Source organism: Peromyscus leucopus, chromosome 16_21 (assembly GCF_004664715.2).
Source record: "Peromyscus leucopus breed LL Stock chromosome 16_21, UCI_PerLeu_2.1, whole genome shotgun sequence".
Classification (NCBI taxonomy): Eukaryota; Metazoa; Chordata; class Mammalia; order Rodentia; family Cricetidae; genus Peromyscus; species Peromyscus leucopus.
Window position 1 is genome coordinate 18,074,916 of NC_051084.1, and position 17,619 is coordinate 18,092,534.

Consider the following 17,619-nt stretch of genomic DNA (forward strand, 5'->3'; position numbering starts at 1 on the left):
TGAGGCAGGAAGGTGCAGGACCAGGGGGAAGATTGCTAAAAAACAAACAAAGCTAAAGCCGGTGGGAACGGCACAGTTATCTGCTTTCCTACAAGTCCCAGGGTTGATAGGTCCACAAATGCAAAAAGGAATCTGAGAAAAAGCTTCCTATCAGAGTAAGGACCTTTCTGGGAAAACAGTAAAGCTGAACTGTGTCTGAAGCAGTCGTGCTGCCGAGTCAGAACGCTGTCTGGGGAAAGAGCCCAGCCAGGGCAAAACAGAACTATCCAGGAGTAAAGCTTTCTTTCTGTCAGAGAAAGCATCTCTTTAAAAAGCTTTGTTTCAACTGACTCCCTGAGATGGAGTGTAGCCCTGAGGAGTGATTGCCTCTGGCATAAGCTCTGTCCTGAGCACCCAGACAAGCAAAAGCAACCCACTGGGGGACTGGGCCAGGTGAAGGCCTGATGAGGCAAAACACCTGTCCTAATGGAAGTTTAGAGATGGTGAAAACCTCCCTCGATAAGCTTGATTCATGAACACAAACCACAGACCCCGAAAACAGAAACAGACTAAAGCCCCTACCTTCAGTAGCAGGGAAAGCCGCCGCTCTAGTGTCGGAAACCATTTCTGGGGTAGAGGGGTAAATTGAGACCAAACTGGGAACTGTCTGGGAGAAAGACTCTGAAGAAACAGAAGGGACAGATTCCTCCCCAGAAAATGCATGACCTGACAAAGCTGCTAGAGTTTGAGGCAGATTCAGGGGGAGAAAAAAGAAGCCCCTACCTCCAAAGGCAGCTAGCAGAGGTACAGAGCCACAGACAGATACCTGAAGCTCTGCATCTGGCGGGGGGGGGGGGGGGGGAGGAACAAGCAAAATGAGAATAAGATCAGTGGGAGAAAATCTCTCTGAAAGAGCTATAGAAAAGCTCTGTTGCAAATGATCTGGTTTTTCACTGACTGGCTAAAACAAACACAAGCCCTGAGGAAAGTTGCTATCAGGAATGCCAGCCTCAATGCAAGCTAATGAGGCAGGTGGTTCTGATCTGGGGCCAGTGTCTGATGAAGTTGAAACACCTGTTAAAGCCAGCTGAGGAGAATAGAAACCTCCCAATGTTTTTTTTTTTTGTTTTGTTTTGTTTTGTTTTTGTTTTTTTTTTGAGCTGAGGACCGAACCTAGGGCCTCGCGCTTGCTAGGCAAGCGCTCTACCACTGAGCTAAATCCCCAACCCAGAAACCTCCCAATGTGCCATAGCTGAAAATGTAAAATGCTTGTTCAAATCTCCCGTTGCAAAAGCAAAAAAACTTTGTTCAAACCTCCCGGGCAAGAATTTGTAAGCAAGTCTGGTAAAAGAGAACCAGTTGACTCTCAGACCCCGAAAGAACTATGGGAAATGATATATGGGACTGATATTATTATGGACTGATAAGGGAAATGCATTCTGGGAAAGGTAGTTTTTTCGCTAAAGATGGCGACATTGCCCTGAAACACTTTTGTCAGCTCAAAAATACGTTCATGGTAAACTTAAAATACAGCCTTTAAAAAGAATAAGGAGGAAAATCATCTAAGAGTTTAAGTGTCAGTTCCAATGAAAAATTGAAAGGATACGGAACTAGGTGCTTTGCGGTTTGGGGCTCCATTGGTAAAATGCCTTATTTATCCTAATAGCTGTACAAGTCTTATGGCAGTTGGATGACAAAAAGCTACCTTTAAGAGCAAACAAGCCACTTTAAAATCCTTAAAACAAGGGAAAGCAGTTTATACACTGAACTTTGTCCTAGATATGAAAAAACTTGTTGAAATTAAAAATTTTTTGCCTTCTGAACAAACTGCCTGCAATGAGTAATTCCTTTGCAAATCTAATAAGGAGACAAGGAAACAGGCATTCAAAAAAGAAATGACTGCTTTCTAGATGGGAAACAAACTTCAGAAAATCTAGTCTTACAAAAGAGTTGCTTTACCTGAAAGTTCCTTATAAGAAATCAATGCTAAATATCACCGCTGCTAATAACATTAGTAGTTAAAGCTAATGAAGTGAAGTTTTTCAGCAGAGCAAACCAAAAGTGCTGCTGTAATAGAAACGTTTGTCTGAATTGAGGCATTTAGGGGAACTATTATGAATTTGGGTGAAGGGAACAGCCTCTAGATAAAAACTGTCTACCGCTGACAGTACATCTCTGCCGGTCCAGAATGGCTGAGAGAACTGGCAACTTTGGAGTGTGGCTTCGTCCTGAGAATGTTACAATCCCCTAGCAACAAGTATCACAACTCTATAATTACAACATTCACTAAATCCCAGTGCTTTATAACAAAGCTAACTATAAACTGTAAACTTTAAAAATGATGTACGTACTTCCTGTCTAGTTAAGAGAATCTTTCTGATAGATGGTGATAATTAAGAGTAAGAAATAGAAAGACGAATATAAGATATGTGAGTTTGTAAAAATTCTGTCTTGTTAGATCTGTGTTAAGAAATCTTTAGGTGTTTGCTAAGTTAGATATATGCTAATGGTAGCCTATATAAGTTTGTAAAATAGATCTACAGAGTTCCTTTAAGAATATAAGCTTGTAAGAAGTATCTAAGGTAGTCTTAAGACATGTAGTAATAAGCTTGTAAGATGCTAGTTGTAAATGTAAGTTTAAATAAGAAATAAGATGGAATGAATATAAGTATATAAGAATTAATAAGAAATATATTTGCTAAAGTAGTTCTAGTTTCCTTAAAGTATAAATAAGTAGATGTTAATATGTTGTATGTGGGTTTGTAAAAACGTGTAAATGTTGAGTGAGTTTATGCTTAAGCACATGTTATGTGGGTTTGTAAAGTGTAAATGTTAAGTGTGAGTCTATTAATGTATATGGTGAAAACACCTGAGACACAGGAGAATAGTGTCCTAGTAGACTGCAAAGTAGGCAGTCTGAATGGTTTCAAAAGCTCCAGAAGCCCCTAAGAAGCTAAGAATGGCGGACGCCAGAACCAGCACAAGGCATCCGCAGCTGAGATCCGTGGAATATCAACGCAGCACAGAAAAACCTGAGCTAACAGCAAAAACGGTGCAGTTTAAAATATTACTATAACTAAAAAGGTCTGTCTGTGAGAACAAAAGTTACAGAGATGCTTGTTTGAACAAAAATTAACTGCAAAAAGTTTTGGTTGAAAAACGTCTCCATATTTGGAAGTGAAAGCCTGATACCAGAATTTATTTCTTGTTTGAACTTTTTGAACTTAAAATGAGATAAAATCACAAAGATTTTGGTTATGGATTTCTTCAAATTTGGAAGGCTAGTACCAGAATTTATCATTTGAATTTTAAGACTTAAATGAAACCATAGAGATTTCATTGCAATGGGACAGTTTTGAGTAATGACCTAGGAACGGTTTTCTGGAATTGGGTTAAAAATGGAACTGTTTAAACGAAGAAATGTATTTCTACTTAGAATCAAGATGCAATTTTGTGTATGCGTATATGTTTTATTTACTGGTGATTCATGAATTGTTTTGTGGAACTGTTTATGTAAGAATGGAATTACTTATGGAACTGGTTTTGTGTTACAAATGGAACTGTTTAAACAGAAAAGTTTGGGTTTTCTAACTAGGCTTGAGATTTTGCTTAAAATTATAAAGAAAAGGGAGAGTGAATATTCCTTAGTCTATTTAATTTAAATTGTTGTTTGAATGGATTAATGTCATGTTTTGTTAGTAAGAAATGCAAATAGGGTATACTAAGAGACTACTTTTAAAGTGTGTAAAGAGTTTTATTAAGAAACTGCTTTTGGATGTTTTGCTAAGTTTTCAAAGTATTAATGGTTAGCTCGAAAATATTGCTTTTTAATATGGGTTTGTAGGAATTGTATAAGTTTGGGTTCCTCTAGGTTTGAGTTTTTGTTTAAAAATTATAAAAGAAAAGGAGGAGCTATGAGATTGAATTATGTTCGCAGAAACCTATTGATATTAATACACCCTGGCTTTGTGGAATTGAGGAAATGTTTAAGTTTGTGAATACATCGAAGTTTTTCCTATGTTCTGTTAACAAGAAAATTCAAATGACTGAGTTAAAGTTGTAAGACGGAGAAAATTGTTAACTATATATAGCACCATATATGCTAATTCTAATGGTTCTGTTAAGAGTTTGTTTTGAGTTGTAAGATTGAGAGAATTGTGACTATGCATAGCAATATTTATGTTAACCTGTTAATGGTAATGATGAAGCTAAGGGATTCTTTAAGTTTGTAGTCACCTTAAGAGTTTTGGTTTAGAAAGGGCTTGAGGCAGCTAAGACTGCTGTAGTCACCTTGGACCTAATTCAAAAGAGAAATGCCATTTATATCATCCTCTACTCCCATACTGGGAGGTGTAACAGCTATGGAGATTGCTGTAAGCCATTAATAGTTTTTTTTTTATATATTAAGAAGGGGGGACCTGTGGGAGCCCGTTCTGGGGTTCCTCGTGGCTTTACCAGCAGGTCCGAATAGAGGATGATCAGGACCACGGGCCTGAGTGCAGGTGTCTGAGATGGCCTGCACTTGGCTGTGCTGGGGGAGGAGGTCTTTTGCTCCACCCCCTTGGCGTCTCTATAAAAACCCTGGGCCAGAGACAGTCGGGGCCCGTCAGAATAGGTTCCAGGCCCTCTCGAGGCTATCCTTTATTTTCTATCTGTTTATCTCCGCAAGATTCTCCGCTATAAATCCTTCTATCTAATATTTCCTGCTGCTCGCACTCAAGAAAACTCTGGGAAGCTGTGGGGGTGGTGGGTAAACGCCCCACAAGAGACAAGTTGTCCTCTCTCTCTCTCTCTCTCTCTCTCTCTCTCTCTCTCTCTCTCACACACACACACACACACACACACACACACACATACACACACATATACACACACACACACATATACATACATACACACACATACACACACATACACACACATACACACACATACACACACATACACACACATACACACACATACACACACATACACACACATACACACACATACACACACATACACACACATACACACACATACACACACATACACACACATACACACACATACACACACATACACACACATATACACACATACACACATACACACACATACATACACACACACATACACACACATACATACACACACACATACACACACATACATACACACATACACATATACACATACATACACACATACACATATACACACACATACACACATACATACACACACATACACACATACACATACACACACATACACACATACACATACACACACATACACACACATACACACACACATACACACACACATATACACACACACATACACACCATACACATACACACACACCAACACACATACACACACACACATACACACACACATTTGGGGCTAAAAGATGGTTCAGTAGTTAAGAGTGCTTACTGCTCTTGCAGCAGACCAGAGTTCAGTTTCCAGCACCCATGTTGAGCAGCATACATCACCTGTAACTTCAGTTCCAGGGGATCCAACACCCTCATCTGGCCTCTGTGGGCACTGCACTCACATGTACATACACTCACACAGACATAGACGCATAAATAAAAGTAAAAAGAAATGTTTTTTAAACTAAACTAAAAAAAAAAACTGTGTTGGCTAGTTATATGTAAACTTGTCACAAGCGAGAGTCATTGGGAAGTCATGGGAAGAGGGCCTCTCTAAGAAAATGCTCCCACCAGACTGGCCTGTGATACATATGATTGATGTGGGAGGGTCCACCTCACCGTGGCTGGTGATCCTCAGTTGTTTAAGAAAGCAGGCTGAAGCCAGGTGGTGATGGCACATGCTGTTAATGCCATCACTGGGGAGGCGGAGGCAGGGGGATCTCTGTGAGTTTGAGACCAGCCTGGTCTACAGAGAGCGTTACAGGACAGCCAGAGCTACACAGAGAAACCCTGTCTTGGGCATGGGGTCCAGGGGGCAGGCGGGGGGGGGGGGCGGTGCAGGGGGAGAAAGAAAGAAAGCTGAGCAAGCCATGAGGGGCAGGCCAGAAAACAGCGTTCCTCCATGATCTCAGCTTCCATTCCTGCCTTGAGCTTCTGTCCTGATTTCCCTCAGTGATGGAGTGTGACCTGAGAAGTGTAAGATGAAACAAAACCTTTCTTCCCCAAGTTGACTGTCTATCATCAGCCCTTCCAAAGGATAGCAGATGGCTGTAAGGAAGCCAACAGTCCTGAAGGGCACTACGATTGATTGTGGAGGAGTTGACATCCCTTCTCCCACTGCTGGTCAGGATAAAGGATGCTAGCAGCTGCCAGTCAGCTGACCCAGGGTTACCCTGGAGGGGTAGAACCCACAGGGGCTCAGTCAGCAAGGTCAGCCAGAGGGATGGCGTAGCTGCAGGCCTGCGCCTGGCCAGACCACCAGAGGCTGAGTGTGTGGCATCCTGCATTCACCCCTAATGGAGGAAAGTTTGCACTTGAGGCAGGAGGTGCTGAGGCTCCTGGGGAGTGGGAGCTCCCAGGCTCCGCCCCATTCTGGTCCCTCCTCCTGCTCCTACTCCACAGTGAAGCTAACCATTGGACAAACCACCTCAATCCAGGAATTCCAAGAGGCTGCCCCTCGGCTCTAGTGGACACAGATGCCACATGTTGAAAAAGAGAGTCCCAACAGCCCAGGCCACCCCACCCTCAACCACTCATGGGGAAGGCTTGTGGCATGGGAAAAAACAGGAAGGGGCTGGAGAGATGGCTCAGCAGTTTAAGAACACTTGCTGTTCTTCCAGAGGACCTGGGTTCAATTCCCAGCACCTGCATGGCAGCTCGCAACTATTTATAACTCCGATACCAGGGGATCTGATACCCTCTTCCAGCCTCCACAGACACCAGATACTAGTGCACAGACATACATACATGCAAAATATCCATAAACCTTGTTGGGAGGGAGGGGGGATAAGGAGAGGTAAACGGGGAGGGGGAGAGAGAGACTGATTGATTCTATAAAGACAGTGAGATGCTGCCATGCCCCATAGGTACCAACAGGACAGCAACCAGAATCCACGAGTGAACACACACGCAGTAGTCAATGATTCCTGACAGGCGGGCTGAGGCCATTCCATGGGAAGAACCACGTGCCCTCAACAAAGGACTGGAGTTGAGTCTCCACCTCACCTTGTATTCTAAAAATATAGTACTAAAAATATAGTACTATCTTAGTTTTGATGGCTGAAACCACACACATCTCAGAAAATGTAGGCTACATCTTTACAACCTCGTGTTTGCAATGGGCTCTCAAATATTATACAAAAATCATAAGTGAATAGGAGTTCATCAACAGCAGCAGCAACAACAAAAACTTCATTTAATCAAAGGACATTAATCACTAAGGGCTGGGGAGCAAGGCCCATGGGAGAGCCTGTGACTAAGTGCTGTGTCGGGTCCTCAGAAGACAGCACCATCCATCAGAAGTGTGGATGGAGAGAGGGACGGAAGGATGAGAGAGTGAGGGAGACAGAGAGAGGCAGACAGACTGCATGAGAGAGATGCGGAGGTTGTGACCAGAAAGCCTACAGGAGGAGACACACTGACAAGGGGCACATCTGATAGAGTTAATAACTAGACCGTGGAAAGAATTCCTACGACACAAGGACACACCAGCACCAGGCAGGCCGAAGACTGGACGCTCATTTCTCCAGGGAAGACACACGAATGGCCAACGCCCATTAAAGAAAAGCTGTCACAGTGAAATCTGCTTTGTCCCACTTTGTGGGGTGGTAGCAATGTTTAAAAAGGGGAGGGTAACCGCCAGCAGGTGTGGGGAGTTTGGAGCTCTCTGTGTTCCTGGCGGGATGGAGGGTAGAGCAGATACAGGGCATACTGTGTAGGTTCCTCAAAAGAGACACCGCTACTGTATGAACCAGCAGCCACACCCCGGAGCCCCCTAAAGTTTCTTAAAGGGTCTTGCTCTCTTCCTTAGCACAGACACAGGGGCTGCTTTGGCTCAGGAAGTGCCATCTGGCCCTGGCCCCATAGCCCTCCTTTTAGAAAGATGTTTGGTTAGAGTCCTCACTCATCAAGAGTGTCTGAGCATCCAAGCCTCATCAAGTGGGAACCCAGTGTTCAAATGTCTATACCTGTAGGAATCATTCAAACAGTAACACTCTCCCCCATATACTTACTGCCATCTTATAAATCAAAATGTATTTGGTCCATCTCTAAGGGTCTCCATAAATCTCAACAGTTCTAACATGATTCAGAGGTGTTATTTAGGTCTCCTATGACTCAAGGTAGCTCCTAGCTGTGAGCACTGAAAAAACATGTAAATAGATAAATAAATAAGTCATACGTTTATAGTACGCACAGACACAAGCAAGCATTCACATTGCAATAATTGACAAGGAAAGATCACACCGTAAGAGTGAACACCAGCAGAGCACATATTAAACACCGCAGCTCCATATCCGGCATCTTGGGCTCATGATGACATCATCTGGGCTCCAACAAGCTTGCCAATCCTGCCCCCTAGCTCTGATGCCTGCAGCACACACAGCCAGTATCTTAAACATGGCTCAGTTTTCAGCAGAAAGCCTGTTCATCTGAGAACACAGCCAAACTCCAACATCCCATCCCCTTTCTGCCTGTCAGTCAAACCAGGTCCTCCTCCTCCTCCTCTTTTTAATTTTTTTAAAGATTTATTTATTTATTTTGTGTGTATACAAGTGCTCTGTCTGTATGTACACCCGTACACCAGAAGAGGGCATCAGAACTCACTACAGATGGTTGTAAGCCACCATATGGCTGCTGGGAATTGAACTCAGGACCTCTGGGAGAGCAGCCAGTGCCTTTAACCTCTGAGCCATCTCTCCAGCCCCTGGGTCCTCTTGCTGTAGTCATTTTTTTCAGAGCAAATTCCTGAAGCCCCTGCTACATCACCTTCACATCAGCCTGGCCCCCAGTGCTTAATCCTGGGAGAACAAATGACAATGTCCCTGCCCTGCCCCAAGCAGCTCTACCGGGTCTTTCAGTTCTAGCTGCCCAGAGTTCTCTGGGTGGGGATAGAGGTCATGCCATCTGAGTGATGGGTGTCCTGGACCACCTCCGCTTCTCTAGCAGAGACTGGTGGACAGGCTACCTTTCTAGTCTGTTTTATCTTGGGAGCAGAATGACGGATACGAACACAGGATGGGGGTGTCCATGTCCAGGTGTCTGAGCTGCCTGACGCAGGTCCCAGTCTCCCTACCTAGGAATAATGAAATCATCTCCCTCTCGAGGTCACAGGGCTTAGTGAGTTGATATTTATAGACTAACTTGGAATAATTCCTAGCTTAAAGCAAGAACTATTACTACTAGTATTGCTGATGAAGAAAATAAACACAGCTCTCGGACCATCATCCCCAAATAAAGCAGGTATAAAATAAGGTTAAAATATGCTGATGAGTCAACCGAGGGCTGAAGCAGAGAGCCAGAGCAAGGGGCCTCAAAAGATGGCCATGGCAGACAACAGGGAACTGACCTTCCCTGGAGAGGAAGCAACACCCGCCTCTGCCCTGCCCCATGTAGCTCTACCAGACTTTCCACTCTAGCTGGGCAGAGTTCTGTGAGCGGAGCTACAGGTCATGGCCACTTGATTGATGGGTGTCCTTCCAACTACCACAACACCAACAAGGAACTGTAGCTAGGACAACACAAACACACATACACACCCTTGAGATATATATAAGTGGCACCCGCCATCACACCTCACTCACTCACTCACAACTTCTCACCTTACTCTCTGCCCTCCAATCAGTCATGGCCACCTCCACCATGTCTGTCTGCTCTGACGCCTGCACCAACTCCTCCTGGCAGGTGGATGACTGCCCAGAGAGCTGCTGTGAGCCTACCTGCTGTGCCCCCAACTGCTGCCAGTCCAGCTGCTGCCAGCCCAGCTGTTGTGTGCCCAGCTGCTGTGCCCCCAGCTGCTGCCAGCCCAGCTGCTGTGCCCCCAGCTGCTGCCAGTCCAGCTGTTGTGTGCCCAGCTGCTGCCAGCCCAGCTGCTGTCTGTCCAGCTGCTGTGCCCCAGCCTCCTGCCTGACCCTCATCTGCACCCCAGTGAGCTGTGTGTCCAGCCCCTGCTGCCAATCTGTCTGCTGCTCACCCTCATGCTGCCAACAGTCTAGCTGCCAGCCAGCTTGCTGCACCTGCTCCCCCTGCCAACAGTCCTGCTGTGTGCCTGTCTGCTGCAAGCCTGTCTGCTGCACACCCATCTGCTCTGGATCCTCATGCTGCCAGCAGTCTAGCTGCCAGCCATCATGCTGTCAATCTTCCTGCTGTGTGCCTGTCTGCTGCAAGCCTGTCTGCTGCAAGCCCTGCTCCAGCGTGTCCCTGCTCTGCCGCCCTGTGTGCAGACCTGCCTGCTGTGTGCCCACCTCCTCCTGCTGTGCCTCCTCCTGCCAGCCCAGCTGCTGCAAGCCCTGCTCCAGTGTGTCCCTGCTCTGCCGCCCTGCCTGCTCCCGCCAGGCCTACTGTGGCCTCTCCTCAGGCCAGAAGTCCAGCTGCTGATGGGTCCATCCCCTGGGGATCTCTCACCTCTGCCCCTAGTCCCTGAGCTGCCTCAGATGCACACCCTGCCTAAGCTTGAGTGTCTTCCATCAGAAAACAGAGGATCCTGTCTTGCTCTCTGACACTGCCCAGCCTGAGGTTCTGGTCACAAGCCAGGGAACCCTGCTCCGTAGTCTGGGTGTCAGCAGGCTTCTCTGTGGGAAACTGCCAGGTGCCCTCTAGCTGGAAGCCTCCTCAGAACCCTAATAAACTCTTTCCTGGACCTCAGCCATGCCTCATTTTTCCTTTCTGAACTCTAAGGGAATCAGCATCAGGTCCTGATGGGGGAACAGGAAGCGCAGCAGGGGACCCTCCCACCCTCCCCACCTTGTCTGGGGCCACTGCTCTCACACCTGTGATAGAGGATCCTGGTCATAGGCAGCCCCTGCCCACCCCTCTGGGCCAGCCTCTTTCCCAGGAGCCACCCGGCAAGAAAAAGCAGACTCTCAGGGTGGGTGGCAGTGTGTCTGGTGTCAAAGGCCTGGTACCAGCTGGGCATTCCCTGGAGGGACCATTGGGGGCAGCTGCTAAGAACCTGGTTCCTCAGAAGAGAGTGGGCTCAGTCCCTCACAAGTGGAAGCCGGCAACCCACCCTGTGCTAGGAGAAGTCAGAGACCAGGCACCAGCCCAGGCCTTCAAATCTCCCCATACTCCAGGAGGCTACCTCCTAAGCTTAGACTAACCCACAGGCTTCCAACACAGAGAATAAGCAGAGCCGGGCTGCTTTCTCCTGCGTGATCTCCCCCAGCAGCTGCCTCCCCTCCATCGCCCTCCGCGTTGCCCTGTCTGTCCCCCACACTCTCCATCCTCCTCTGAACTGTCCACTCATCCTCAGCCTCACTCCCCTCCCTGCCTCTTCGCTTTTCCCTGCCAGGGGAACTCGGGGCAAGAAGCTTCCAGGGCCCACGCACCCACCTGCCCCTCCTCTTCCGTCTCTTGCATTCCATGCACAGCCTGCATCCAGGTAGCTGTGGTCAGCCAGCTCTGCGGTCTCCTTCCTCCAATTCCTCTGCAGGGATAAGCCACACTGTCCTTGAGCTGTGAGCCTGGAGGCCAAGCCAGGGGTCCTACCTTCCATCCCCAAGGTCAGAGAGAGATGCAGCCGGCAGATGCATGGTCAGTCTGCTGTACTGACTAACTCCAGGCTGTGGAGCAGGCTGAACCTTACTCTGGATCCCTTCCACTTCCCCAGCAGCATTTGGTGCCATAGTGAGTGTCAACACCAAGACAGGGGGACACTTCATCGTGTTGTGCACGTCACCATCAGCGCCAACATCTGTCACAGATTGATGACCGACTCCAGAAGGTAAAACAGTTCCCCGTGACCCTCTCAGAGTGGATTGGGAACACATGAGCACATGGGCCTATTAAAACCATATCACAAAAACCTGATCCAAGAGCGAGCTTGTCAAGCACACCAGACCAAGGGAAGGTGCTGTGCCCTCACCTCACTCCATGGAGAGGAGGACGCGTGGGAACTACCCTCTGGCTATTCACCTAATCACTTGATGTGTGTCAAGGGACTGAGAGGAGAATGCCCAACTGAGGCCTCAGCTCCTTGGTCCCCACTGCTGATATGACCCATCCATCCATTTGTCTGCCTGGCCCTGGCCCTGCATCTCACCAACATGTGTCAGGGGTTGCTACAGCTACCACAAGAAGCTCACACACAACCAGCCATGGTCAGTCTTGCAAGGCTTTACCTTCACACCTCCCAGCTGTCAGAAGACAGCTCTGAGATGACCCTAAGCAATGGAAAGATAACTCCACGCACCTACCCCCCTCCACCCTCCATCCCCACCCCACCCCCACCCCCACCCCACCCCCACCCCCACCCTCTCTCTTTCCAGGAGTCAGAGGCTTCCTGCCTCTGGAAGATCTGTGCTCACATTTCAAGACCCACAACAGTCCTTGAAGGGGCTCTAGCTGGCCCAGGCAAAGCTCACATGGCACTGGCTGGCCTTGTCCATCCTCCTTCCCTCTCCCTTGTAAACTGTAGATTACATCCCTAAAACTAGCCACCAAGGTCTAGTCCCTTATTGGGACACTTTCTTTTTTTTTTTTTTTTTTTTTTTTTTTTTTTTTTTTTTTGGTTTTTTCGAGACAGGGTTTCTTGTGTAGCTTTGTGCCTGTCCTGGAACTCACTCTGTAGCCCAGGCTGGCCTCGAACTCACAGAGATCTGCCTGGCTCTGCCTCCTGAGTGCTGGGATTAAAGGCGTGCGCCACCACCGCCCGGCGGGACACTTTCTTATGCCCGACTCATTCCTGAGGCTCTCAAAATGTTGAAGTCCAGCAATCCAAAGTCCCCTTTTGTCTATCCTAATTAACATGCCCAATTAAAACATCCCACCGCATCCTAGCCCGTTCTATCACAGACCTTCCTTTTTTCCTCTTAAAAATCACACCTGCAAGGTCCATTTGCTGCCGTTTTTCTGCCTGAGTCAGAAATCGGCCCCTTTACTTTTCTTCCCCGTTTAATAAAGGATCTCTCTGTGAAAATAGGTGTCTGAGAGTGGTTTATGCCTAATTCGTGGTCCAGGAGGGAACACCCTGCTGTGTCGGGGTCCCTTCAGTCCTGACTCCTCATCTGGGCCATCCTACTTCCTACATCTGAGTTAACAGTGGCTGCTCTGCCCTGATGCCCACCTGTGACACCAGCACCACTGTCAGAGCTAGGCAGCCTACACCAGAGGAAAGTGTCCCCAGAGAGGACCTCAGTGCCCCAGGGAGGACCTCAGTGCCCCAGAGAGGAGCTCACTGCCCCCAGGGAGGAGCTCACTGCCCCCAGGGAGGACCTCAGTGCCCCCAGGGAGGAGCTCAGTGCCCCCAGGGAGGACCTCAGTGTCCCAGGGAGGAGCTCACTGCTCCAGTATAGACCTGACCTCCGGGTGTGGCTCTCCCCTCTCCTCTCTCAGGTCCAGGTAGTCTGAGTAAACTGTGAACATTGTCACAATAGGATACGGTCACTCTGTCAAACCCCATCCATAAACACATGAAGTCTGCAGGTCTTTGCTTTAGCTGGATGGCATTGCTGAGACAAAATGCTGTGGAAACAACTTGGTGTGTGGGGCGGAGAGGTAGGGGTGGGGGAGTACTTTGGACAGAAAGATGGGAGCTCGGGAGCCTGACATGGGAAAGAAGTCCCCACCCGGAGATCTAGTTTCTCATTCCTCCAAGAAACTTCAGAATGGTTGGGAAGACGCTCAGTGGCCAAGTGCTTCCCTTTTGAGCATGAAGATCTGTGCTTGATTAGCCAGCCTGGGCTGCTTAGTGAGCTCCAGGCTGGTAAGAGACCCTGGGAGTGACAACAGAGATTGTCCTCTGGTACACGCGCACGCACGCATGTACGCACGCACGCACGCATGCACACGCGCGCGAGCGCACACAGACACACACCTTCAAAACAACTAATAAATCCAAATTGCCTAGAGACATAATGTCTGTTTCTCTACAGACAGGTCAGACACGGATGTTAGAAACAAGAAATGAGCCGTGTTCACTAAGAGCCAGGATGCTTGTTTTTGCTGGATGTACCTTCCTGCTTGCCCCTAAATCTATGCAGTGCACTTCATACACCACCCTAAAAAAAATCCTTCACAAACGGAAGAGGAGAGAAAATAAGCCAGCTTGTGTATTTTACTTAAGTTTTAGATTTTGCTTAAGTGTTAAATTCTGCTTGGTCTTTAAACCCTGTACACTGCAGGGCGATGACAGAAAGCTTCAGAACTGTGTCCTGGGGAGAGGATCAATAGCTAAGGTGACGGCTGCACAAGCGTGAGGACCTGAGTTCAGTCCCCACATCCCATGTTTTTAAAATCCTGGCACTGGGAAGGTGAGGCCAGTCAGATCCTTACAGCGCCCTGGCCAGCCAACCTAATTCAATCAGTGAGCTATAAGCCAAAGAGAGACCCTTTATTAAAAATAATAATAATAAACAAATAGATATATAAATAAATAAATAACAGTGGATGTCATATAAGGAGCAGCACCTAAGGTGGTCCTCTAGCCTCAACACACACACACACACACACACACACACACACACACACACACACACACAGCCATAGGATTACATATGCAGACATGATGTAGACACCTTAACAGACTCTCTGGGGACACTCACAATGCAATGTCTCTGTGCAAATCATTCATAAGCACTTAACTTCCATTCCTCTGGCCCATCCTAAGGTGCTTTTCTGTGTTAGTATTTAGAATCAGGCTTTACTCAACTGGAGGTCTCTAAAATGGCTGAGCTGGTCTCACAGTCTCAGAGGCATCACAAGTTCCTAAATTCAATCTCTGACTGGCTCTGTTCGTGGGCCTGAGGTGAGAAGGCTTATACCTCACAAGAAGGTGGTGTTGATGGGCTTCTCACCTCATGGTGGCCAGGAAAGGGGGCGGGGAGATGGAAGGAAAGAGACAGATGAGGAACGACATACCCTTCAAAGGCTTCTCAGTGGGCCTCCCAGCTGACACCCTTCACCAGCACCCTCGGCTGGGGGACTACACCTCTTTGGAGGGACACTTCATATTGAAAACACAGTAGTCATGAGAAAAGGATCCTACACACATGTGCCTGATGATAGAACTCTGGCAGGACCACAGCTCATACAAAGAGACTGCCATATACACCTCCCTCGCACAGAACACTGTAGTTGGAACCATCGTCTCAGGGACTGCCCATCCCGACCTGGTTTTACCCTGACTGGCCGGTTTCCTCTACCTCCCCAATGCATGGTGCATGGCAAGTTCCACAGTCCTCCAGTGACTTGCGAGCATATGTTCCCTGCTGCAGGCCTGCCTAGGATTCCAACACCCCTGTGGAGGAGGTCCTTCAGAGAATGCCTGAACTCTTCCTCCCAATAGAGACTGTGGCCATTGAGACCTGCTCCCCCCTTAGCTCCACACGAGGCCCCTGGACAGAGCTCTGGGGCCAGTGCTGAGGGACCACACAGGGGTGACAAGGAGCCCTCTAGAACGAGACGAGGCACAGGGCTCCACAAGTTCAAGGGCATCCAGGCATTGATCTCCTGCCTCAGCCTCATAGCATGTCAAACTTCATCAAAGCCAGAGCAGGGAGGGCTGACAGCAGTCACTCAGAAGGAACTGCTTCTCAGGCACAGGCCCACCCCAGCCCTGCCTCAGACCCTTCACCACCAGAGCAAGGGTAGCAATGGGCAGAGGAACAGCCATAGCTACTGAGCCCCAGGATGAGTATCTCCAAGCAGGCCAAAATGAGAGAAGGAAAGTTCACCCACCACTCATTGGAATCAGCCCCAACTGCACCTGCAAGGACTTATTGGCAAACTTAAATGAGAAAGGGGACAGACATGGCCAGCTCGGAGCACTCAAATGGTCGGACTTCCCAGCAGCACAGATTCAACTACCCAGCCAAGAAAGCCCAGCGCCAGCCCCTGACCACTGCTCTCTCCTACCCAGATCCCCTCCCCATCAGTAGAGCCGGCCAAGGTGGCTGGCTTAGCACAACACACAGCCAGGACGTTTACAAGCCAAGTGGCCTCTTCCGGCTGATGAGGGCTCTCCAGCAGTCAGCTCCAAACACCAACAAGGAAAGAGTTGCTGGGAAGGGCTGCCCGTCACCAACAACACACCGTGTGAGGGTATAAAAGCTGACAGCCAGCCCCTTATATCCACACACTCACACACTCACACTCACACACTCACACTCTCACAGCTCCTACCAGACCTGCCCGCCATGGCCACCTCCACCATGTCCATCTGCTCCAGTGACCTGAGCTACGACAGCCGGGTCTGCCTGCCCGGTTCCTGTGATTCTTGTACTGACTCCTCCTGGCAGGTGGACGACTGCCCAGAGAGCTGCTGTGAGCCTACCTGCTGTGCCCCCAGCTGCTGCCAGTCCAGCTGCTGCCAGCCCAGCTGCTGTGTGCCCAGCTGCTGCCAGTCCAGCTGCTGTGTGCCCAGCTGCTGCCAGCCCAGCTGCTGTGCCCCAGCCCCCTGCCTGACCCTCATCTGCACCCCAGTGAGCTGTGTGTCCAGCCCCTGCTGCCAATCTGCCTGCAGCAGCTGCTGCACACCCTCATGCTGCCAACAGTCTAGCTGCCAGCCAGATTGTTGCACCTGCTCCCCCTGCCAGCCATCCTGCTTTGTGACCCTGTGTTGCAAGCCTGTCTGCTGCACACCCATCTGCTCTGGATCCTCCTCATGCTGCCAGCAGTCTAGCTGCCAGCCCTCATGCTGTCAATCTTCCTGCTGCGTGCCTGTCTGCTGCAAGCCTGTCTGCTGCAAGCCCTGCTCCAGCATGTCCCTGCTCTGCCGCCCTGTGTGCAGACCTGCCTGCTGTGTGCCCACCTCCTCCTGCTGTGCCTCCTCCTGCCAGCCCAGCTGCTGCAAGCCCTGCTCCAGCATTTCCCTGCTCTGCCGCCCTGCCTGCTCCCGCCAGGCCTGCTGTGGCCTCTCCTCATGCCAGAAGTCCAGCTGCTGATGGGCCTGTCCTGTGGGGGCCCCAGAGCTCAGTTCCTTCCTTGTCTCACAGTGACATGTAGGGGTTGGCTGCTGTATCAGCTTTGGCACCAGCATAGTGTGACAGCTCTGTGATATCACACCCCAACAGCTAGTGTCCCCCTCGCAGCTTCCTATCAAGGCTCTGTAGCACTCTGACCTCCCCAGCATTCCTCCGCTTTCTTCAATGCATGTCTTGCCCAGCCACTAATAAACCTCTCTTCCTGGCCTTTGAGTGTCCCTCTTCCTGCCTCATGCAAGGGTCAGGGGTGTCCTGAGAGCATTTCCAGACGAGCACCAGGACTTGGACTGTCTCGAATCTGGCTGGAGTCCCCAGTGGATTGTGGCTGGTGGCTAGTGACTGGCAGCTGGATTAGTCCCTGGCAAGAGACCTCTGCATGCCCGAGTCTCACCATCCCTGGTTGACTGAGAATGTTCAGGGACAGGAAGTGCCAGCAGGGATATGGCACAGCCAAAGCCTCCCGAGCAGGCCCCTGTACTACTTTATTCAAATGTCCCAACCTGTAGATCTGTGTCCCCATGAAGAGTGCAGCCTGGAGGTGGGGGAGGGTATTAAGGAGAAAGAAACCAAAGGGCAGG

At 49.0% G+C, this 17,619-nt stretch overlaps 2 protein-coding genes across 2 annotated transcripts; both read left to right on the forward strand.

Moving 5' to 3' along the window:
* Window positions 1-9,707: 9,707 nt before the first annotated feature.
* Window positions 9,708-10,766, forward strand: LOC114696460 (keratin-associated protein 10-4-like). The gene has a single exon (XM_028874157.2). The coding sequence runs from the start codon at window positions 9,750-9,752 to the stop codon at window positions 10,497-10,499; it is 750 nt and encodes a 249-aa protein (XP_028729990.1). The 5' UTR covers window positions 9,708-9,749; the 3' UTR covers window positions 10,500-10,766.
* A 5,441-nt stretch (window positions 10,767-16,207) lies between these two features.
* On the forward strand, window positions 16,208-17,243 carry LOC114696461 (keratin-associated protein 10-4-like). Its single transcript, XM_028874160.2, has one exon. It carries the CDS (start codon window positions 16,256-16,258, stop codon window positions 17,000-17,002), a length of 747 nt encoding a protein of 248 aa, XP_028729993.1. The 5' UTR covers window positions 16,208-16,255; the 3' UTR covers window positions 17,003-17,243.
* The last annotated feature ends 376 nt before the right edge of the window (window positions 17,244-17,619 follow it).

What these genes read in the sequence shown, in the direction of transcription:
- LOC114696461 (XM_028874160.2), top strand. Translation starts at nt 16,256, where the DNA reads ATGGCCACCTCCACCATGTCCATCTGCTCCAGTGACCTGAGCTACGAC.
- LOC114696460 (XM_028874157.2), top strand. Translation starts at nt 9,750, where the DNA reads ATGGCCACCTCCACCATGTCTGTCTGCTCTGACGCCTGCACCAACTCC.